Source organism: Mustela putorius, unplaced genomic scaffold (assembly GCF_011764305.1).
Source record: "Mustela putorius furo isolate JIRA1106 unplaced genomic scaffold, ASM1176430v1.1 tig00003854_pilon_pilon_pilon, whole genome shotgun sequence".
Taxonomy (NCBI): domain Eukaryota; kingdom Metazoa; phylum Chordata; class Mammalia; order Carnivora; family Mustelidae; genus Mustela; species Mustela putorius.
The window spans coordinates 2,401,895-2,425,979 of NW_025422006.1; the positions used below are offsets into that span (position 1 = coordinate 2,401,895).

General features: G+C 35.1%; 1 protein-coding gene across 2 annotated transcripts in view; it reads right to left on the bottom strand.

Annotated features, from left to right (window-relative positions):
• JAK2 (Janus kinase 2) overlaps window positions 1–24,085 on the bottom strand; it is a 136,128-nt gene that overhangs the window by 45,993 nt on the left and 66,050 nt on the right. For both annotated transcript variants that reach the window (XR_006601953.1, XM_004766178.2), the window contains exons 4-8: window positions 23,876–23,999; window positions 15,530–15,647; window positions 8,984–9,129; window positions 2,413–2,734; window positions 1,536–1,655 (exon numbers count right to left, since the gene is read on the bottom strand). Coding sequence is in view for 1 of the 2 variants with exons in the window: in XM_004766178.2 (XP_004766235.1) it covers window positions 1,536–1,655; window positions 2,413–2,734; window positions 8,984–9,129; window positions 15,530–15,647; window positions 23,876–23,999 (830 nt within the window). In the remaining variant the exon portion in view is untranslated. The remainder of the gene's footprint in view (window positions 1–1,535; window positions 1,656–2,412; window positions 2,735–8,983; window positions 9,130–15,529; window positions 15,648–23,875; window positions 24,000–24,085) is intronic.

Sequence of the window (24,085 nt, forward strand, 5' to 3'; positions counted from 1 at the left end):
ATGATTAACCTCCCCTTCCAATTTACCCCAAACCCCTTCTCTCTAACTCCCCATGTCCTCCATGCTTTTTGTTACGCTCCACAAATAAGTGAAACCATATGATAATTGACTCTCTCTGCTTGACTTATTTCACTCAGCATAATCTCTTCCAGTCCCATCCATGTTGCTACAAAAGTTGGGTTATTCATTCTTTCTGATAGAGGCATAATACTCCATAGTGTATATGGACCACATCTTCCTTATCCATTCATTTGTTGAAGAGCATCTTGGTTCTTTCCACAGTTTGGCGACCGTGGCCATTGCTGCTATAAACATTGGGGTACAGATGGCCCTTCTTTTCACTACATCTGTATCTTTGGGGTAAATACCCAGGAGTGCAATGGCAGGGTCATAGGGAAGTTCTATTTTTAATTTCTTGAGGAATACACCATACACAAAGATAAACTCAAAATGGATAAAAGACCTCAATGTGAGACAGGAATCCATCAGAATCCTAGAGGAGAACATAGGCAGTCATCTCTTTGATATCAGCCACAGCAACTTCTTTCAAGATATGTCTCCAAAGGCAAAGGAAACAAAAGCGAAAATAAACTTTTGGGACTTCATCAAAATCAAAAGCTTCTGCACAGCAAAGGAAACAGTCAGAAAACAAAGAGGCAACCCTTGGAATGGGAGAAGATATTTGCAAATGACAGTACAGACAAAAGTTTGATATCCAGGATCTATAATGAACTCCTCAAACTCAACACACACAAAACAGACAATCATATCAAAAAATGGGCAGAAGATATGGACAGACACTTCTCCAATAAAGACATACAAATGGCTATCAGACACATGAAAAAATGTTCATCATCACTAGCCATCAGGGAGATTCAAATTAAAACCACATTGAGATATCACCTTACACCAGTTAGAATGGCCAAAATTAGCAAGACAGGAAACAATATGTGTGGGAGAGGATGTGGAGAAAGGGGAACCCTCTTACACTGTTGGTGGGAATGCAAGCTGGTGCAGCCTCTTTGGAGAACAGTGTGGAGATTCCTCAAGAAATTAATCTTTTAGAACCAATCATGTGTTTTAGCTTGGGTAGGGCTAACTTGGGATTGGTTTACACTGTTACGTGAATCCCAGAAAGCATTGTTTTAATTTTTCTCTCTTAATTAGGCAGTATTAGTGGAATTATGCACATCCCTACTGGAAAAAAAAAAGAAAAGAAAAAGAATATAGTCCAGAGTGAGCATTACAACAGGGAATTAGCACAATCCAGAGTAATGGGGCTTCCGGGGGAATGACTATTGCCTTGCTAATCATAAAAATGAATGAAAAATACATTAATGTTTAAGAAACTCTGGGAATATAGTATTGGTAGCGATACAAGAAGAGCTAGATGTGACCAATACCTTACTAAACTGATAATTTATGTTTAGAGCTATATTTAAAACTATAATCAGAATTCCTAGGAGAAAATAACTTTAGTATTAAAATTTTCTGACAACAAGCATAATCATTATTTGGTTATAAAGTAAACTTACCAGATTTTTACCATCTTGCTTATGTATAGTTACAATTCTACTTTCATTTGAGCCTTCTTGGCTTGCTTGCTTAATAGTAACATCAATAATATCAGGGAAGTCACAATATAACTGTAAATCCTATAATTAAGAGCATTTGAAATTAAAAACAGGTAAAACTAAGGGAGCCATTTTAAAACAAGAAGGACATAACAACATGCATTCCAAATTCTTTAAACTAAAAAAAGTATTGATAGTAACTAAATGGGATTCTCTCCCTCAATAATCCAACCCTAAGACTTAACCATATCTTGCTTTGACTTAAAAATGAGAGCATTAAAGGTACCAGGAATCTAATTATGTTACAGTTCCCTTCAATCCAATCAATGTCAATAGGAACCATTGTCAGAAAACTGTAAGTTTAATCACCAAAGAAGAAAGGTAAAGGTAAATGTCTAATAATCTAAGAACAACAGAGATATGTACAAACTTAAAACTTAGAGTACAGACCTTAAAAAAATGAATGCATCATCATAAAATCAATTAAAATTAACTTTTTCCAATTAAATTTTATGATTATGCCCATTACCAGTAACAGCAAAATTTTAAAGAGGCAAAACTACCTTAAAAATCACTTTTAGAATTCAAGCCTTTTCGAAAACTATAAGAAAACCATTAGTAATATTTGTCATTTAAAAAACTAAATAAAAAACCATTTAAGAACAACGAGAAAAGAATTATAGATATGACCTTGATAGTTTCACACTACTAAAAACTTCCTCTTCTATCAATGAGAGAAGAGAATTGCAAGACCATGTTTCCAATGAGTAAAATTACTCTGCTTCTATTGCCATTCACTTAAATTAACAAAGAATGAGAACGTATCATTAAGGATTACCTGTTCTGTCAGTGTCTCACTTTCTTTATGTTTCCCTCTTGACCACTGAATTCCACCGTTTCCAGTTATTATAATGGTTGCAAAAATCTCCTCACCTGAAGGACCTCTTCCAGGTTCTTTTACTTCAAATTGCTCTGTGTAGAAGGCTGACTGAAGAGTTTCCAGATTTATAAGATACTTAAGTTTCAAGTTTCTGGCAGTGGCTTTGCAATGGCTGAACTGCTCAATAAATCTGCGAAATCTGTACCTTATTCGTTTCCTTGTCAAAATATGATAGTCTTGGATCTTTGCTCGAACACATTTTGGTAAGAATGTCTTGTAGCTGGGGATAAAGAGCACACACAGAAAAACAAAACAAATTGGAAGATAAATCTAAAACGACACTGGGAGAGAAACTACCACCTTTCTCCACGACTGGTAACTGCTACCACACAGTGGTCAAGCGGAGAAAGGTGACACAGCCACCATGTGTACAATATTAAGTTGTTTTTTTTTTTTTAAGGATTTTATTTATTTATTTGACAGATAGAGATCACAAGCAGGCAAAGAGGCAGGCAGAGAGAGAGGAGGAAGCAGGCTCCCCACCGAGGAGAGAGCCCGATGTGGGGCTCAATCCCAGGACCCTGGGATCATGACCTGAGCTGAAGGCAAAGGCTTCAACCCACTGAGCCACTCAGGCGCCCCTAATATTAAGGTTTTAACTGATGATGTGAATACATATAAAAATTCTCTGAGTCACCATAAATGTTTAGAATAGGATATGTTAATTTTCTTCCCCTAATGAAATGAAGACTTAGTCTAGTTAATAATGGAGTCTCTAAAAATTTGTTTTCTCTGATTATCTTATACCTTATTATTATTATTATACCTTATAAGATATCTTATATCTTATATTTTGGCACCATGTTGCAATATTTCCTATGATGCTGTACACCAAAATTTATCTGAATTCTGGAAATTGCTACATTTTGTTGTTCATTATGCAAACATACTTCTTTTGTATATACTATTTTCTAGACCCTTTTCAATAACTCTTAATAATTCCTTTGCCTTCAAAACAATTCTACTTAGAAATGTTCTGATGCTTCTGTAATTTTGTGTCTATATAAAATACCCTAAAGAAGAGAGATGATGATGACTTCCTCCTACTCAAATATCTGACAAATGAAGACCATTTTATTTCTGAAGATGCAACTGCATTAAATTTCCATGCCTTCACCTATGCTAATCCTTCCCATCACCATCTCCTACCTGGTTGGTTCTAACTCATTCCAAAAGTCTCAGCTCAAGCATCATCAAATCCAGACAACCTTTCTCTAGGACTACATTACATACTACTCCCCACTGTCAGACAGCATTCTGTGCACCACCACTCCATGAGATCACTTCTCACTCTATTCTGTATGTGACTAGTTATAGCTAGTGCTCCAGCTGTCTCATGCTGAGAGCTTACAGTTTAAGACTATTGAGTTGATTGCTAAAGAGCTATCATTAAAATTTAAGTTCTATGGTTACAATTATAGTAAAAATATAGGGAATACTCAAAATGTATCACTTTCTAATTATTTTACATTTTAAATTTTTACACTTTATTACTACCTATGCGTTTGAGGTTATTTACATCACTCGTACATAAGTGATGTAAAAGATTTGCTATTGCTCATCTCTTCCCAATTCTACATCAGGCACATCAGGTTGATACCCTGAAACTGGCCATATGCAGGATTTATACCATGGATATCAGCAAAGATGGCAAACCAATCACACCTTTGGGGTTTGGGTTTTTTTGAGAACTGGTTGTTATGCATTTACTAGCATACCATGGCTTCTTCCCTCCCCTACTCTCCCTGAACCTGGCTGAGGAACATTCAGCTTTGTACCCAGGCAGCAGAGGGGCTGGAGAGTCATTTGATAAGGCAGACACAGCAGCATAAATTCATCACCACCAATTTCAAACATGCTTTCAACACGACCAATTTTACAACACTTCTCTGTTCAACTAATTCTCCCAAGTTCCACAATATGTCAAACCCTCTCCAATCTTCTCAAACTGCCTACCTTTCTTCCGCCTCAAACCTCAGCTGTATTCCTCCTTATGTTCACCACATGACTTCATCTCTTTCTTAGGGAGGAAAAAAAGCTGCTCTGAGCAGAGTTCCCTCAACATTCCACTAGCAAATCCACATTCATGTGCACTCATTCCCTCCTCCTCCCCATCTGTTCCAACAAATGTTACCAGCAAGGTAACGCCACTTCCTGGACATGTATTTACCTATAGCCTCTTTCTTCCTCTAATATACATTTACTCTGGGGACTTTTACTCTTATTTCTCTTCGAGCCACAAGACTAATGTTCATTCCAACTTAAAATGTAAAATTTCTTTGTCCTGCATATCCCCCTCAGCTACAGCTTATCTGGCCTAATTTTGAAAGAGTTTATACAGTCATTTCTACTTACTCTTCAATTCACTCCAGTCTAGCTTCTACTCCATCATTCCATAGAAAATGCTTTTGTTAAAAATCAAGAAAAACTTTCATGTTGTTTAAACCAAATTCCCATATTCATCTACCTTGCCATTCTTCCTCGGCATCCAACATTGCTGATCATTCTCTCCTTCAGCTTTCTCCCCTCAGCTTTCCTCACTTTATTCCTATCTCTTGGGATACTTCTCAATCTCCTTTTTACCTTCACTCCTACCTAGTGATTAATGTTGAAGTTCCTCAGGATTTAAGACCCTCTTCTCTTCTTATTTAAACTAACTCTCTCTAGATTCTCTATATGCAAATGACTCTGATACCTGTCTTTCTTTAGCAATGACCTCTCAACTCCACACTCCTATCTTCTGTAGGCAAGTCATTCGATCATTTAATTTAAATGTCTCAAAATCTCCTTAAACAATACGTCAAACCCAACTCATAAGTCCTACTGATGTTCTCCCCTAAAAGATCCTCTTACAGCATTTCCTATCTAGTAAATAGCACTGCAATTCACCCAAGACCTGGGAATAATCCTTGATGCGGCCTTCTCCTTTGACTCCTATTATTCCATTCATCAGCATGTTCCCATGAGTTCCCCTCCTAAATACTTCTCTTAGTTACCCATTTTTCTCATTACGAACTCATTACTAACCACATTGCCTGGAAGAAAATATTGCAATGGTTTTTGTCTCTGAACAAATAGCATTTCCATCTACTCTGCCATTGTCTGACTTTTTTTTCTACACTGGACTCATGGGGATCTTTCAGAATCACAAATCTAATCATTTCACCATTGCTTAATACCCTTCTATGGTTTCTGAGTGCTCATAACCTTGTCAACATGGTTCTAAGGTTCTGTAGGTTCTGATCTAGTCCCTGCTTTGTCCCTCCTAACTCTTCGGGGTCTAGCCATACTGATTCTCTTCACTCTCCCTTCTGCTACAAGGCCTTTTCCATGAGTCTCTACACACTCCATCACTCCCCTCACTCTGTCATCAAATTCTACTCTTTTTTTTTTTCAGATATTACAAGTCACACTTTTGTTCCTAACAATTATATATTTCTAAATAAATAGATATATGAAATCTAAAAAGTCTAGATAGCATAGAGGAGAGCCTCAGGAAGTTTAGAATAAACACTGAAAAGACTTAAAAAATAGAATCAGAATACAAATGACTCTTGCTAAACTACTTCTGTCAAAAACATTAGTTACCAAGAGACTTACTAAATCCGAATACAATTTATATAAACATTTTTCAAAAATGCAAAATAAATAATCACCAATGGCTACTTTTTAATAAGGTGTATTTGGATATAAAAAGAGTAATTTAAAATAACAACAGAAAACAAAGTTTCCACATTGATGCCTGGCATAAAGGACCAGAAATGCTTCCTTTGGGAATACCATAGGCATGTGTGGTTCTTGAACATGGTGAATCCACTTCAGCATCATGCTTTCAGAACCAGACTTGTTAGAAACACAAAATTTTTCCAAGAGAAAGGTTAACTCTTGAAGCATAAAACATTTTTTTTCATGCTTTTCTTATTTGAGTTTTTAAAGAATGCTAAAATTGAGGTTCCAAAAGGTTCTGAAATTGAGTTTTGGCTTAGAAACTGTATATTATTTTTTACACTATAAAATGAAATCTGCAGCTTATTATTAGAGTAGGCCATTAGAAACTCCATTATTATTTACTTAGTTTTTTAGAAAGGGAGTCCAGTGAGATGAGGTGAGTAGCTCAGTAGCTATATAAGTGGCCTTGGTCCTGGCCTAATGTTTACAAATTCAGCAGTTTCCTTAACACTCTTTGCATTTTCCAGTTCTCTTCTTCCCACCCGTTAGCAGACAGGATTTTAAAGAGCACATGAAGAATGAAAACGCAAAAATGTTATACTTTCCTTCACTTTCTATGCTCTAATACCTAAGCCATAATATTTAATTAGGAAATGTCATATAGAAAAGTATCTAATGCATACACATGCACAAAAAGGTGTCCACCCACACCCACAAACACAGCTAACACATAGGCACACAAAGATGCACTTTACATGCATTTTTCTAAAGTCGGGGGAGGAATATGTATTTAATTATGCTAATCAGATATCCATATCCTACAGGGATTTTCTGGGAACAAAACAGTGTATTTCATTCTGCCAACAACTAATCATTCATCTATTCTCCCATCAATCTTGAATATTTTAACACTGAGTGGAGTTTCTTGATTATTTCTCAAAAATAAGCATTAAATGTGAATTTAGAAAACATCAGTTGAATTAAATTATTAAAAAAGGCAAGCAAGGCAGGCATATTTACTTCAGGAGAATTTATTCATCTAATATCAAATTGTCATGGCACAAGAAACAAAAAATAAATTACTTCAAAATCTAAACTTCTGTATTATGAATGACACTTTTAAGAAAGTGAAAAAACAATCCAAAGAATGGGGAATATATTTGCAAATTAGAAATATAGTAACTTTCATCTGAAGACTTGTATCCAAAATATGTAAAGAACCCTTACAATTTAATAACAAAAAATCGTGAGTTGTTCATTTTAAATGAGTGAACTTGGCCTAACAGGTATCTGATAATAACAAGAATACCTAAAACCAAAGAGGAAACAGAAAATGATACCCTGCAGTGTGGGTATGTAACTGTTTTTAAGGCACTTAGCAAAGGAGTAACTGAAATGAGTTACTGAGAGAAGGATTTCAAGAAATACAGAGAGTTTTAACCAGATTCATAATACCCTCAAACTTCTAATCCTAAGTATGCAATATGTAAAACATATATTTAATCTTCAAACTTAAAAAAAAACTCAAAGAACTCTTATAATAATCATATACACCTTTAAAAACAGCAAAAGTCTTACAGCCATTAAAGCTGGGTTGTAGAAGAAGTATTTCAAAAAATCCTGTTAGGCAAGACAAAATTCAATATGCACAAGAGTAATTTGGAGAATGTGGAGTGTGAAGCACTTATAAAAGAATCTGCTGGATCAGTTATGACATGAAAAGATCTAAGGATCTAATATAAAACATGGTGACTGATAAGACTATACTGTAGACCTGAAATTTGCTAAGAGGAGTGTATAAATGTTCTCACCAAAAAAAAAAAAAAAAAAAAACGGTAAGTAGGAAAGAAATATGCGAGGCGATGGATGTGTTAATGAAGTAGATGGGGGAGTGCTTTCACTGTGTATACATAGAGCAAACCACCACGAAGTACACTTCCAATCACCTCCCAATTTTATATGGCACTGACACTTCAATAAAGTGTAAAATTTTTAGGAAAATTCCCAGGAGAACTTGTGAAGATTTGTATAGGTGGGCTTTTCCCTCAGATTTACTGAATCCAAATTCTTGGGTAGCACTCAGAAATATTCAATCTTAGCAGGCACTTCGTGTGATACTAAATTCAAGTAAACTATGGGCCAATATTCGAGAAATACCGCTTCAGAATTATTTGAGACAAAACAGACAATTTGAGAATTTGCTATCAGAAATTATGCCTCCTGGTGCTCTTTTCACTCCCCTAACTTTGCTTACCCTTTTTAGAATAAATGGATCAAAAAATTAATAGGTATCAAACGTCTATGATATTTCTGCAGTACTCCAACTTTCAATATTTTTTTAACTCTAAGATAAATCAGTACTGAGGGCATAATGTACAATATGATCACTATAACACCACTATAGGGTATACACGCAAGTTTTTAACCAGTAGATCCTAACAGTTCTCATCATAAGGAAAAAAATTTCTTTTTCTTTCTCTTTTTTATGTACCTATATGAGATAATGGATATTAACTAAACTTATTTTGGTAATTATTTCACAGATATACGTAAGTCAAATTATGATGATGTACACCTTAAACTTACAAGTGCTAAATGACAATTATACCTCAATAAAACTAGAAGAAAAAAAGAAAAAATAAATTTGTCTCACAAAGTATGTGTTGTACACAAGGAAGAAAAGTTACCCATGTGACTTTTAATTATAAAATTGGAAAGATTTGACACAGAAAATGCAATTAATTATAGAAAAACTCTAACTGTTCACGTTTATGTATATGGATTTGCATAAGGAAACTACCTGATAGAGCTATAGATGTCCAATGGGGTCTGATCTTTCTCTTTGGCTAGTCTCATCATATCTAACACAGCCATTCCAAGACATTCTTCTTGTGTTTCATGAGTCACAGGTATTTTTATCCATCCATGTAAAAAATCATGCCGCCACTACAGGAAAAAAATTTAAAAGGAAATATCTCTTAAATTTCACTATCACATTTAAATCTATTATATTGTAACCTATAATTTCTAGAATATATGCATTTAAAAAGAATGTCAACTCCTTCACTGATTTTCATTTTGCCATAAAATTTCAGTGTAACTTTTTTTATCAATGGAAACTGAATACAGTACATATGATGTCAACCTATTTCCCTACTTGTATCTCTAAATTATATCTTCTACATAAAAATCACAAAATGAGATAAAAATATCTAATTAAGATAGATATTAGTTAATTAAATAAGTAGGGATATAGGGAACAGAAGACACAAAAAGAGTCTGAAAAAAAGCTTATAACTTTATCATTATATATAAAAATGAAGAAAAAGAAAAACAAGAAATTATAAGATTTTGGTCTAGATAATTTGGAAATGAGATTGAACATATAATGGTAGAAAAGAAAGTCAAAACATAAAAACCACCAATATTCTAAAAACATAGCAATTTTCTTGATAAGAAAGGTATGAACTAAAATATTAGCTGAAATAGCAATATTTATCCAAGGTTTTATTAGTTTTGTAAAAGATTTTATTTATTTATTTGAGAGAGAGAAAAAACACAAGCTGGGGGCAAAAGGTAGAGGGAGAAAGAGAAATAAACTTCCTGCTGAGCAGGGAGCATGACAACTTAGGGCTCAATTCCCAGGACTCTGAGATCATGACCTGAGCCCAAGGCAGACGCTTAACAGACTGAGCCACTCAGGCACCCCTTAAACAAGGTTTTAAACTGGGTAAGAGAAATACAGGATCACTCTCTTTATTTCGTGTATATATCTCCTTCCTTTTAATGTGATAACTTGTCTCATGAAATTAAAGTTTAACACAAATTCTTAAAAAATAATTTGATTAAAAAGAAAATAGGGGTGGTTCAGTGGGTTAAGCTTCTCCCTTCAGCTCAGGTCATGACCTCAGGGTCCTGGGATCGAGACCCATGCCTGCTCAGTAGGTAGTCTGCTTCTCTTTCTCCCTCTACCCACCCCCTGCTCATGCTCTCTCTCAGATAAATAAAATCTTTTAAAAAATAAAAAAATAATTTTATTAAAAGAAATAAATACACATTTAAAATTATATTTGCTAACTTCCTATTAATAAATTAGAAGGCATTTTAGTATAAAAAACTATATTATTTAAAAGGCACAAATCACGAAGTAACCAGTATTAACCAAAACAAAAGCTTAATATTGGTAACAAAGTTAATTCACAGAAGGAGTTAGATTTTGTTTTGCTAACATTCATCTCACCACACTTACAGAAACAGGCAAGTAAATTATTCTGATTAAGATAACTGATGGCTGGGGCACCTGAGTGGCTCAGCAGGTTGAAGCCTCTGCCTTTGGCTCAGGCCATGATCCCAGGGTCCTGGGATCGAACCCCGCATCTGGCTCTCTGCTCAGCGGGGAGCCTGCTTCTCCCTATCTCTGCCTGCCTCTCTGCCTACTTGTGATCTATCTGTTAAATAAGTAAATTTAAAAAAAAAAAAGGATAACTGATGGCTAACTCTGGAAAACAGTATGAAGTTCCCTCAAAAAGCTGAAAATAGAGCTACCCTACAACCCACCAACTGCGCTACCAGCTATTTACCCAAAGACACAGATGTAGGGAAAAGAAGGGGCACCTGCACCCCAAAGTTTATAGCAGCAATGTCCACAATATCCAAACTACAGAAAGAGCCCAGATGTCCATCAACAGAGGAATGGATAAAGATGATGTGGGATATATACACACACACACACACACAATGGAATATTACTCAGCCATCAAAAAATTTAAAACTTGTCATTTGCAACAACATGTATGGAACTAGAGGGTATTATGCTAAGTGAAATAGTCAATCAGAGATAGACAATCATCATATGATCTCACTGATAAGTGGAATTGAAGAAACAAGGTGAAGAGAGGAAAAAGTGAAACAAGACGAAACCAGAGAGGGAAATAAACCATAAGAGACTCTTAATCTTAGGAAACAAAGTGAGGGCTGCTGGAGGAGAGGATGGGGGATGGGATAACTGAGGGATGGACACTAGAAAGAGGATGTGTTGTAATGAGCACTTGGTATTATATAAGACTGACGAAGTACAGACCTGTAGCCCTAAAGCAAATAATGTATTCTATGTTAATTAACTGAATTTAAGTTTTTAAAAAGGTAACTGATTGCTAGGTCCATTCTTTTTAATACCTTGCTTTTGTTCCATCTCTTACATAGGACCAAAGTATAATAAATTATGATCATGAAGATATTCTGTGCAATTTATACCCAAAAGACAATAAATATAGGAAAAGCCATTAAGAGCAGCACTAAGAACATAACCAATCAAATGCTCATTAGAGAAGAATTACAACCGAAACAGAGTCCCAAATACCAAAGCATACTATTTTCAACTATTTTTAAACTTCCTTTCAAAAATGCAGGTGTACAAATGAAAACTGCCTTTAATTGTAACTGTAGAAAAGTAGTTTTCCGGAGTCAAGAGTCTCCAGGAGGTGGGTAGAGGGGTGGGGTAACTGGGTGATGGACATTAAGGAGGGCATGTGATGTGATGAGCAATGGGTGTTATACAGAACTAATGAAGCACTGACCATTATATCAACAACTAATGATGTACTATACATTGGATAATTTAAATTAAAAGAAATTTTTCTTTAAAGATTTTATTTATTTATTTGAGAGAGAAACAGTGAAGGAGAGCAAGAGAGAGGAGAAGGGCAGAGAGAGAAGCAGACTCGCCATGGAGCCGGAAGCCCAATGCAGGACTCAATCCTGGTACTCCGGGATCATGACCTGAGCCTAAGGCAGCTGCTCAACCAACAAACCACCCAGGTGCCCCAACAGAAAGAAATTTTTTTTTAATTGTTTTTCATCTCAGTAGCCGACAACATTTGAACCAAAAAATTTTATCTGCATTCACCCAGAAAAATAAGAAAACTGTGACAGACACAAAATCAGAAATGAACCAAAGAAACAACATGGAGTGAATAGACATTTTTTTGCCAAGTATATGAAATTCATTAAAGATTGTTCACATGGCAGCAAATTATTTGCTGCATCACCATATTTGATGGTATCAAGGCAATCCTCAGAAGAAAATGAACTTAAAAGGGCTCTAACTTTTGGCTTTCATTGGCTTACCTTTTCTAAATCCATCTTTCTATAGTAGTGTCTTTTTTTTAAGATTTTATTTATTTATTTGACAGAGAGAGATCACAAGTAGGCATAGAGGCAGGCAGAGAGAGAGAGAGAGAGGAGGAAGCAGGCTCCCTGCTGAGCAGAGAGCCCGATGCGGGACTTGATTCCAGGACCCTGAGATCATGACCTGAGCCGAAGGCAGAGGCTTAACCCACTGAGCCACCCAGGCGCCCTCTATAGTAGTGTCTTAACAGACTTCATAGTTCAGTGGCTGAACTATTTTTTAGTTATTAAAAAATATCAACATAATCTTATACTCTGATGTCGTCACTGGTCAAACATGCTTTATTCTATAAAATGCATATAATCCATGCTGATATCAAAATAATCTGGATAAGTTAATTACTACCTTATGTATTTTTCTGGGCACAGGTTTAGAGAAATAGAAACATTAAGAAATAGAAAAATTACATGTGGTCTTTATTATCTAGACACAATTTACGATTCTATTGTGAAATTATTTTGCTTTCCTAAATGAGAAAATCCTTCCTAGGAAGACAAAATTAGAAATCAATCATATTTTTTCTAAATCAAAAGTATTAGATACCACAGTTTTAGGGTAAAGCAGATGAACAGTTTAGAAAAATTGTCTTATTAATGGGATTTAAACTATCACGCCACCAAAATAAAATCAGTTCTTCAGCACAGATGATATAGCACAATCATAAAAGCAACAGAAAGTCATAACCACATAGTATCTATTCTCAAAAGCCTATCTCTCCCTCTTTTTCCAATGACTACTGAAAAAAGAAAGCTATATAAAAGTTGGGTGGTGGTCAAATTATTTTTGACAAGAGCACCAGAACCAGTCAATAGAGAAAAAACAGTCTTTTTCAACAAGTGATGCTGGAAAAACTGGATATGCACATGCAAAAGAATAAAATTGTGCCTTACCTTACACCATCAACAAAAATTAACTCAAAACAGATCAAAGATCTAAACTTAAGGGCTAAAACAATAAAACAGTTATAAGAAAATATAGGGGAAAAGCTTCATGATAGTAATGACTTCTTGGATATGACACCAAAAGCACAGGGAATCAAAGAAAAAAGAAACAAATCTGTTTATATCAAAAATTAAAAACCTTTGGACATCACAGGACACATCAAGAAATGTGAAAGGCAAACGAAAGAATGGGAGAAAATATGTCATATAGCTGACATGGAGTTAATATCCAGAATATATAAAGGACACTTACAACTTGACAACATTCTAATTTAAAAATGGGCAAAGGAAGTTCCCCAAAGAAGATATTTAAATGGTCAAAAAGCTTAAGAAAAATGTTCAACATCAGTAACCACTAGGGAAATGCAAATTAAAACCACAGCAAGGTATCACTCCACACTCCACAGAAAAATAGCTATTAGAAAAACAGAAAATAAGTGTTGGCAAGGATGTGGAGAAATTGGAATACTTATACACTGCTGGTGGAATGTAAAATGGAACAGCTGCCATAGAAAACAGTGTATCAGTTCCTCAAAAAAAAATTGAACGTAGAATTTCCAAATAATCCAATAATTCCAGTTCTAGATATGTATTTAAAGGAACAAAAAGCAGGATCTTAAAGAGATATCTATATACCCATGTTCATAGCAGTGTTATTCTTAAGAGCCAAAAAGTGGAAGCAACCCAAAAATCTATTAATAGATAAATGGATAAACAAAATGTGACAGATACAAAGGAATTTTAATCACCCTTAAAAAGGAGAAAATTCTAACACACGCAACGACATGGAAGACCTTGAGGACATTATGCTAAGAGAAATATGTCAGTCACAAAAGAGCAAATGCTGTATACTACTACTTATGGGAGGCACCCAGAATAGGCAAATCCACAGAGACAGAAAGTAGAAGTTGGCTGCTAAGGGGAGGGCATGGCAAGTTACTGTTTAACAGGTAAGAAGTTCCAATCTAAAAAGAAGAAAAATGTTCTAAAGATGAATCAGGGTGATGGTTACAAAACAATGTGAATGAGCTTTAACACCATCAATCTGTCCCCACCCAAAAAGGGTTAAAATGGCAACTTTTGCTAAGTATATTTTACCAGAATAAAAAAAAGTTAAAAAAAAAAGTTGCTTGTTCTCCCCAAAAAAGGAATATTTATCAATGTGTTGCTCACAAACTGAACCAGTCTTCCTAGCATCTTAGAAATGTGAACCATGAGGATCTGTGGGATAATTTCCTATGATATTAGCAAATCTGATTCAGAACTCCTTAATCTGACATCTTTGGGATAACAACAGTATATCTTTACCCAAAAGCACTAATATCTTTTTCTTTAGTTTCTACTCCTCAGTTTTGTGGCCCATAAAAAACAAAAGTTATTTAATGACAGAACATTTTGATTACTGTTTAAATTAAGGTAATAGGTAAGGAAGCATTACAAAATGTTCAAATATACTATAAAAATTTCATAGAACAGTATTAATAAACAACCGGAGCACAACTCTCAGATCATGTAAAAATACCCAGTCATCCTCTTATGAGGAAATAAACAACTACTATAGCTCACTTTTTTTTTTTTTTTAAGATTTATTTATTTATTTATTTATCAGAGAGAGAGAGAAGGGGGCAGAGAGCAAGCACAGGCAGACAGAGAGGCAGGCAGAGGGAGAAGCCGGTTCCCTGCCGAGCAAGGAGCCCAATGTGGGACTCGATCCCAGGACGCTGGGATCATGACCTGAGCCGAAGGCAGCCGCTTAACCAACTGAGCCACCCAGGCGTCCCTATAGCTCACTTTTTGTTTACTTTCCCACTTTCTTTACATTTTACTATCCACTAATTAAGTCTGAAATTGTTCAGGAATTTTAAGAAGTTTCTCTGAGGAAATTTTACTGTCTTATATTCCAGATACTCATATCTACATGAATCCTGCTGTATAACTCAATCTAAACTTTGTGAAATCCTTAAAATGTCCTAAAACACTTTAAAAAAATTCAAAAGGGCCAATAAAGGGAACCATTTTAAAATAAATTCTATTATGTATAAATTATGGGATTAAAAATTAGTGATAAGAAGACTCAACTCTGTTACCTTTCTGTGCCTGTTATCCAAGACAGAACATCAATTTTCCCACATATGAAGATTTTCCTGATGAAGAGCTATACTACACAGCAAGATTCTTATCATTTAACACATATGCAAGTAAGATAACATAATGATACCTGAGCAAAAAGGTAGGCCATGACAAAGTCGTCAAGAAGAGGAGTTTCAGCACCTCGAGATATCCCATACCGATAGGTTCTGTTGCTGCCGTTACAATACCAGTAAGGAAAGTAAAATCTAGGAGACAAAATATTCAATCAGTCTCAAATAGTTAAAATGGAAACAAAATGTATACATACAACCACTTCCAGCATACTGAAAGGTATTATCCCATAACCAGAAAACATAGCTAACAGTGTTAAATACAAGTTGGGGACAAAAGAAAATCTGAATAAGACCATGATAATGTAGACAGAAAATTAAGAAACACAACTGTACAATCAATATGCTGCCTGCTTCTATGTGCAGAATGCAAAAGCAATAATAGGAAACAGAGAAATATAGAAATAAAATATTAAAAATTTTTTAATATTAATCCAATAATATGAGTAAAGGAATTCAAAATAAATACTGATTTGGCATGAAAACAAATAATTGCTTCTTCCTTTAAGGAATGGGGGTTATCACGCTAAGATATCACTTCATACAAGTCAGAATGGCTAGTGTCAAAAAGACAAAAAATAACAAGTGCTGGCAAAGATGTGGAGAACAGAGACCTTCTATGCACTTTTGGTAGGACTGACTGTTAACTGGCATGGCCACAATGGAAAACAGTGTGGAGAATCTCAAAATACTAAAAACAGAAGTACCATACAACTGGGTATATAATTCCACTACTAAGTATTATCCAAAGAAAATGAAAACACCCAATTTGAAATGACATAGGCACCCCTATGCTTACTGCAGCATAATTTACAACAGCCAAGATGTGAAAGCAACCTAAGTGTCCATCAAGAGAAGAATGGATAAAGAAGGTATGTTGTATATACACAATGGATTATTACTCAGCCATAAAACAGAATGAAATTTTACCATTCACAACAACATGGGTAGACCCAAAGGGTATTATGCTAACTGAAACAAGTCAGAGAAAGACTAATATCATACTTCACTTATACAGAGAATCTAAAAAGCAAAACAGATTAACAAAAAAGTTAAAAAGGAACAGACTAATAAAGAGAGAAAACAAACTGGTGGTTGTTGGGGGGAGGGGAGAATAGACAAAATAAAGGGGAATTAAGAGGTACAAACTTCCAGTTGTAAAATAAGTAAGTCATGGGGATGTAAAGTACAATATAGGGAATATAGTCAATAATATTGTGGTAACTTTGTATGGTGATAGATGTTACCATGGTGAGCATTTTATAACGTGTATAATTGTCAAATCACTGTGTTGTCTATCTGCTGCTAATATGTCAGTTACATATGAATATAAATGAATGAATGAATAAAATAGGTTAAAAACTTGTCCTTCAAAGAAACTAAAAATATCCTATATTGCTTTATTTACACCTTTACTGAGATAATAATTCACATACCTTCAAGTTCACCCATTTCAAGTATACAATTCAATGTTTTTTACTATATACCTAGCACTGTACAAACATTCCCACGATCTAATTTCAGAACATTTTCATCCCCACTAAAAGAAACTCCATACCTATCAGCAGTCACATCCAAATCACCCCACCTACTCCCCAGCCCTGAATTCCCACTAGTCTCTCTATAAATTTGCCTGTTTTGAACATTTTATATAAATGGAATCATATAATATGTGGCTTTTTCTACCTTCTTTCACTAAGCATATGCTCAAGGACTATCCACCTTATAGCAAGTATTAGCACTTCATTCCTTTTTATTGCCCATTTAATATTCCCTTGCATGGCTAAATCACATTTTGCTTCTTCATTCATCACTTGATGGACATTTGGGCTGTTTCCATCTTTTTGCTATTGTGGAACACTGCTGCTAAGAACTATATGTACAACTGTCTCTGTGTGTGTGTGTGTGTGTGTTAGTCCGACATACATACTTAGGGATGGAATCGATGTATCATATATTAATTTTATGTTCATCTTTTTGAGGAACAGCCAAACAATTTTAAAAATTGGCTGTACTAGTTTATATCTCCAAAAGCAACACATGATCGTCTCAATAGTTCACATCCTTGCCAACACATGTGGAGAGTTTAGCTAAGTTAATCTTTGGTATTGCTGCCTTGGCATCCATTTTGTTTAGCTAAGAGGCCTGCAGTGATCTTAAAATGACAATAGCCCCTCATGCACATGCATGCCCTAGAGAACAGCCTATTGAGTCATAAGCAAATACAAGTTTCTGATACAGCTTCCTAACAATCTCCCGTTTCCCAGCACCTAACCCTTACTGAAGTCAATAAGTCAACAAGACACCCAACATGGCTTATCAAAGACCAGCTCTTTTGGCTTGAACTAAATTTGGAACCCCAAAATTAAAATTGGAACCCCACTCACAAACCCTAGTAAAGGCATGTGCCCTGGGTCCTGTGTCTCTGTACTACTCTGCCTTGATCTCCCCATATGGTCCCTGGAGGCCTGCAGGGTACTTCCTCCAGGACCTGTGAATAATAAACTTTTCTACTTTGGTTTCTCTTGTGCTCTGTTGTTGAAGCATGGCTCACTACCTAGCACCCTATGCTCTACGTAAAAAGTGATCATTTGAGGGGCGCCTAGTGGCTCAGTCAGTTAAGTGTCTGCCTTCGGCCCAGATCATGATCCTAGGTGGTGGGATCAAAGCCCCACATCAGGCTCCCTGCCTGCTTCTTTCTCTCCCCCTGCCATTCCCTCTGCTTGTGAGCTCGCTCTCTCTCTTTTATTTATAGATAAATAAAAATCTTTTTTAAAAAAGGTGATAATTAGAAAAATTTATAACTTTTTATTGACCATTTTTTATACCTTTGTCATCCTATTGGGGTGAAGTGGTATGCTGTTGTGTTTATGATTTACATTCCTCCTAAAGATTAATAATATTGAGCATCTTTTCATGTGCTAACTGGTTATCTGTATGTCTTATTTAGAAAAATGCTATTCAAACCCTTTGCCCTCATTTTCATTGGCTAGCTGTCATTATACTGTTGAACAAGACTTCTTTATGTATTCCAAATACAAAACCTTTGTTAAATATGATTACAAACACTTTCTTTTTTCTGTGGGCTGTCTTTTCACATTCTTGACAGCATCCTTTGATGCACAAACATACCTTTTGATGAATCCCAACTAATCTATTTTCTTGCATCACTTTAACTTTCGGTACCATACTGAAGGAACCACTGCCTACTCTTAAGTATACAAAGATGTACTCTTATATTGTCTTCTAAGAGTTTTACAGATTTAGCTCTTAGATTTAGGTCTATGATTCATTTTAAGTAAATGTTTTGTATGTCTGTAGTGTGACATAACTATACATTATGCATAGTAACTTCATTACTATACATGTGAATATCCAGTTGTCCCAGCAGCATTTGTTGCATGAACAGTTCCCATGAACTGTTTTAGTACTCTTATCAAATATCAATCACCATAATATCAGGGATTACATCTGCACTCTTAGTTCTGTTCCACTAACCTATATACCTAACCTTAAGCCAATACCATGCTGTCTTAATTACTAAAGTTGTGGAGTAAGTTTTGAAATTAGGAAGCATAAATCTTCCAACTTTGTTCTTTTTCAAGTGTTTTGACTATTTCAAATCACTTTGATATTTTTACCATCAACTTGTCAATTTCTGCAGTAAAGACATTTAGGATTTCAATAGAGACTATTAACTACACAGATCAATTTGAGGAGTACTTCCATTTAACAGTATTAAGTCTTCTGATCCATAAACATGAGCTATCTTTCCATTTAGGTAAGTGTTTCTTTAAATTCTTTCAATGGAGCACCTGGGTGGCTCAGTCAGTTAAGCAATTGCCTTTGTCTCAGGTCATGATCCCAGAATCCTGGGATCCAGCCCCATGTCCCGCTCCCTGCTCAATGGGGAGTCTGTCTGCTTCTCGCTCTCCCTCAGTTGCTCCCCCGGTTTGTGCTCTTGCTAGCTCTCTCTCTCTCTCTCTCAATAAAATCGTTAGGAAAAAAATAAATTTCTTCAGGGATATATTACTTTTCTCAATGCATAGTTTTTGCACTTCTTTTGTGAGGCTTATCCCTAAGTATTTCTTCAAACGTTGTTGCAAAAGGAACTATTTTCTTAATTTCACATTTGCATTGTTTACTGCTAGTGTAGAGAAATATAACCAATTTTTATATATTGATCTTCTATCCTCCAAATGACTAAACTCATTTACTTAGTTCTAATAGTTTATTAATTCCTGAGGATTTTTTTTTAACAAATTATTTATTTAGGGGGAGGGATGGACAGAGAGAGAATCCTCAAGCAGGCTCCCCACAGAGTGTGGAGCCCAACTCAGAGCTTGATCCTGGGACCCCGAGATCATGACGCTAGCCAAAATTGAAAGTCAGACACTCAACCAACCGAGCCACCCAGGTGTCCCTCCTTGGGATTTTTTTATATGCAAGACCATATCATCTGTAAATAGAGATTGTTTTACTTCTTTGCCAATATGCCTTTTTTTTTTTTTTTTTTTTCTTTTCCCTGGCTAGAATCTACAGTATAAGGTTAAAAAGAAGTGGTAAGAATGGGTATCTTTTGTCTTGTTCCAGATCCCTGGAAGAAAGCAATCAGTCTTCTACCATCATGGATAATATTGGCTTTGGCATTTTTGTAGAAGCACTTTGTGAGACTGAGGAAGCTCCTTTCCATCCCAATTGCATTGACTATTTTGATCATAATAGGGTGTTGGATTGTGTCAAATGTTTTTTTCTGTTTCAACAAGATGATCATGTGGTTTTGGTCCTTTAACAAATACAGTGCTACATAGTGATTGATTTGGGGATATTACAGCAACCTTATATTTCTTAGAATAAATCCCTTGTCATGGTATTTGATCCTTTTTAAATATTGCTGGATTTGGTCTGCTAGTATTTTGAAGACTTTTACACCTGTATTCGTAAGGAATACTGACCTATAGTTTTCATTTCTTCTGGATATCTGCCTGGATTTAGTAGTAGGGTAATACTGAACTCACAGAATGAGTTAGGAAGTGTTCCTTTCTTTTCATTCTTTTTGTGAATAATTGGTATTAATTTTTGTTAATGTTTGATAGAATTTACCACTGAAGCCATTTGGGCCCAGGCTTTTCTTTGTGGGGATTTTTAAAAATCATTAATTCGATGTCTGTACTTATATGAGAGGTCCATCAGACTTCCTGTTTCTTCTTTTGGCAATTCCTATAGTTTGTTCTTTCTAGCCATTTGTTCACTTCATTTTGGCTATGTAATTTGTCGGCATTCAATTGTTCCCTGTGGTCTTTATTTCTGTAATGTCACAGTGATTGATGTTCTCTCTTCTTGAGATGTTCTCTCTTATTATTTTTAATAATTTAAGCTTCTTTTTATCTTAATCAATCTAGCTAAAGACTTAGCAAGAGTGTCGATCTTTTCAAAGAACCAACTTTTTGTTTCTTGATTTTCTGTGGTTTTCCTTCCTCTTTCTCATTTATTTCTACTCTGATCTTTATTACTTCCTTCCTTTGACTTGCTTTGAGTCTACTCTTCTTTTTCTACTTTCTTAAGGTAGAATACTCTTAATTACAGAACTTTCTCCTTTTTCACCATAGCTGTGCACAGCTATGAATTCTCACCTAAGCACTGTTTAAACTGTGACTACAAGTGGACATGTTCATTTTTAGTCCTATCAAAGTATTTTCTATTTTCCCTTGTGATTTTTGTCTTTGACTAAGTAGTTATTTAGAACTGTTGTTAATTACCACATATTACTGAATTTCCCAGTTTTCCTTCTGTTAATGATTTTGAAATCAATTCCACTGTGGTCAAAGAACATACTTTGTATTATTCCAGTCTTTTAAAACTTAACTGAGACTCATTTTGAAGACTAACATGTGGTCTCTTCTAGAGAATGTGATTGTGCTATTGATGGGTGGAGTATTCTATATAAGAACATCTAGTTGGTTTATAGTGTTGCTCAAATCTTCCTTTATCTTGCTGATCTTTTGTCTAGCTGCCTTATCCATTACTGAAAGTCATATATTGAAGTCTTCAACTACTAATGTGGAATTATCTATTTTTGCCTTCAATTCTGTCAGTTGTTGGCTTAATGGATTTTGGAGTTCTGTCCTCAGATCCAAGTTACAGCAATTATAAACAAATATTATGTTTTCCTGACTCATTAACTCTTTTTTTATTATTATAAAAAGTCCTTTCTTTGTGTCTAGTAACAATTTATTTTTCAATCAATCTTGTCTGATATTAATATTGCTGCACCAGCTCCTTTTTGGTTATTGAGGGCCTGTTATATCTTTTTCAATCCCTTACTTTCAGTTTACTTGTGTGTTTTAATGTAAAGTGTGCCTCTTATAATAGACAGCATGTAGGATAGGAAAAATACATAAATTTGATAAGAGAAACAATTTTTATTTTTTTTTTTTTTTAAGATTTTATTTATTTATTTGTAAGAGAGAGAGAGTGAGAGCGAGCACAGGCAGACAGAGTGGAAGGCAGAGTCAGAGGGAGAAGCAGGCTCCCTGTGGAGCAAGGAGCCCGATGTGGGACTCGATCCCAGGACGCTGGGATCATGACCTGAGCCGAAGGCAGCTGCTTAACCAACTGAGCCACCCAGGCGTCCCGAGAAACAATTTTTAATTCTTTTTTTTAAAAAAGATTTTATTTATTTATTTGACAGAGAGAGAGAAATCACAGGTAGGCAGAGAGGCAGGCAGAGAGAGAGGGGGGAATCAGGCTCCCTGCTGAGCAAAGAGCCCGATGTGGGGCTTGATCCCAGGATCCTAAGACCATGACCTGAGCCAGAGGCAGAGGCTTAACCCACTGAGCCACCCAAGTGCCCCCAATTTTTAATTCTTTTGTTTGTTTGTTTGTTTCCAATTTTTAATTCTTAAGATGAGGTCAGCAAACTCTGCTTCACAGCCCCATTCTGGTCCACTGTTAAGTTTTTACAAATAAAGTTTTATTGGAACACAGTCATGCCCATTCATTTACTTACTAGTCATGGCTGCTTTCACACTATAATAATAGAACTGAATAGTTAGAACAGAGATAATATAGCCTAAAATATTTACTACTGGTCTTTTACGGATAAAGACTGTAGACCTCTGCTCCACAGACCTTTTCAAATCAAAAAATACACTTGCTAATTGCAGAAAGTATAGTCATTACACAGAAAGTGAAAAAATATTCTTAAGAAGATACTGATATTTTATCAATCATACGTAGCATGTTAGCATGCTTCTTTAAATACAACTTTGTAAAGTCTTAAACCTGCAAAGAAGTCTTATATAACTTTGGGTAGATTAAATCCTAGGTACTTGCATTTTTTGTTGCTACTAGTTATTTTAAATGACCCCTTTTCTGTATGTGGAGTACAGAAATAGTTGATTTTTTAACATACTGATCATACAGATCTAGCACTCTTCACACTCTTCTGAATGCTTATTACTGATGCCTAAAGTTGTTTATATTATCTACGTTAACAATCATATCATTTCCAAAAAAATGACTCTTTATTTCTTTGTTCACAATTATTAAATATTTTATTCATTTTTCTTGTCTTACTGTACTTGTTAGGAACTCCACTAAAATCCTAAACAGAAGCAGTGGTGGTGGCTTTCTTTGTTTTCTATCTTGTGTTTGATTTTACAGAGATTGTTTCTAACACCTCACCATTTGAGAATATTATTTGCTGCCTGCTAAGGCTATTTCTCTTGAGTCTTAGTTTTTGTTAAGGCTTCGTTTTTTTTCCCTTAAGATCATGAAGGAGTCCAAGTGCTATTTTACTGTGCAACACTGACGCTGCAAATGGAATGAATCTATTTCATAAAAGCCACAGATCAAACTTATTACTTTGTTTTAGCCTTTGAATAGAAAAGCACCTCTGGATTGCTCTATATTGGTACTACAGATGTCTATAAATTATGAAATGAATTAACTAATAATATGAGGCTATAAATAAACACTGGCAAAATCACATCTTTCCTTCACTTCAACTTTAAAAATTAAATTATTAAAAAGAGATGTGAGATTATATTTTATTGCACAAAACACTGAATTTCCTGGGAAACTAACAATATTCCAAACATTTGGGATTTTGTTAGTAAAGGCCATTCTCATCATTTTAAAATTTAATTTATAATCACAAGTGGTAAAGTAGCATCCCACCAGAAAAGCTCAAGAGCAGTCTAGTGAAAAACTATATAAAAACATGTCTTCTGGTGGACAGAGTATCTTAAATGAAGTTCTGGTCTCTATTATAAAGTACCTTGCAATTTAAAAATATGTTTGATAATTTCTCTCACTTTGCCTTTTCACAATTAAATGAATCGCTTTATTAGAGAAAGTACCTTATTCTGTAGAGTACATTGTGCCTGGTTGATTCATCTATATGGAAGACATGGTTGGGCGGATACCAAATCCTTTCTGTTTCACTCATTAAAGCAAACATACTATGATACACAGGTGTGATTCCTAGGAAAGAAGTAGAAAAAGAAATGATTACAGATACTAACAAGTACATTTATATAACATCCATTAATTTATAATGGCATTAAAAA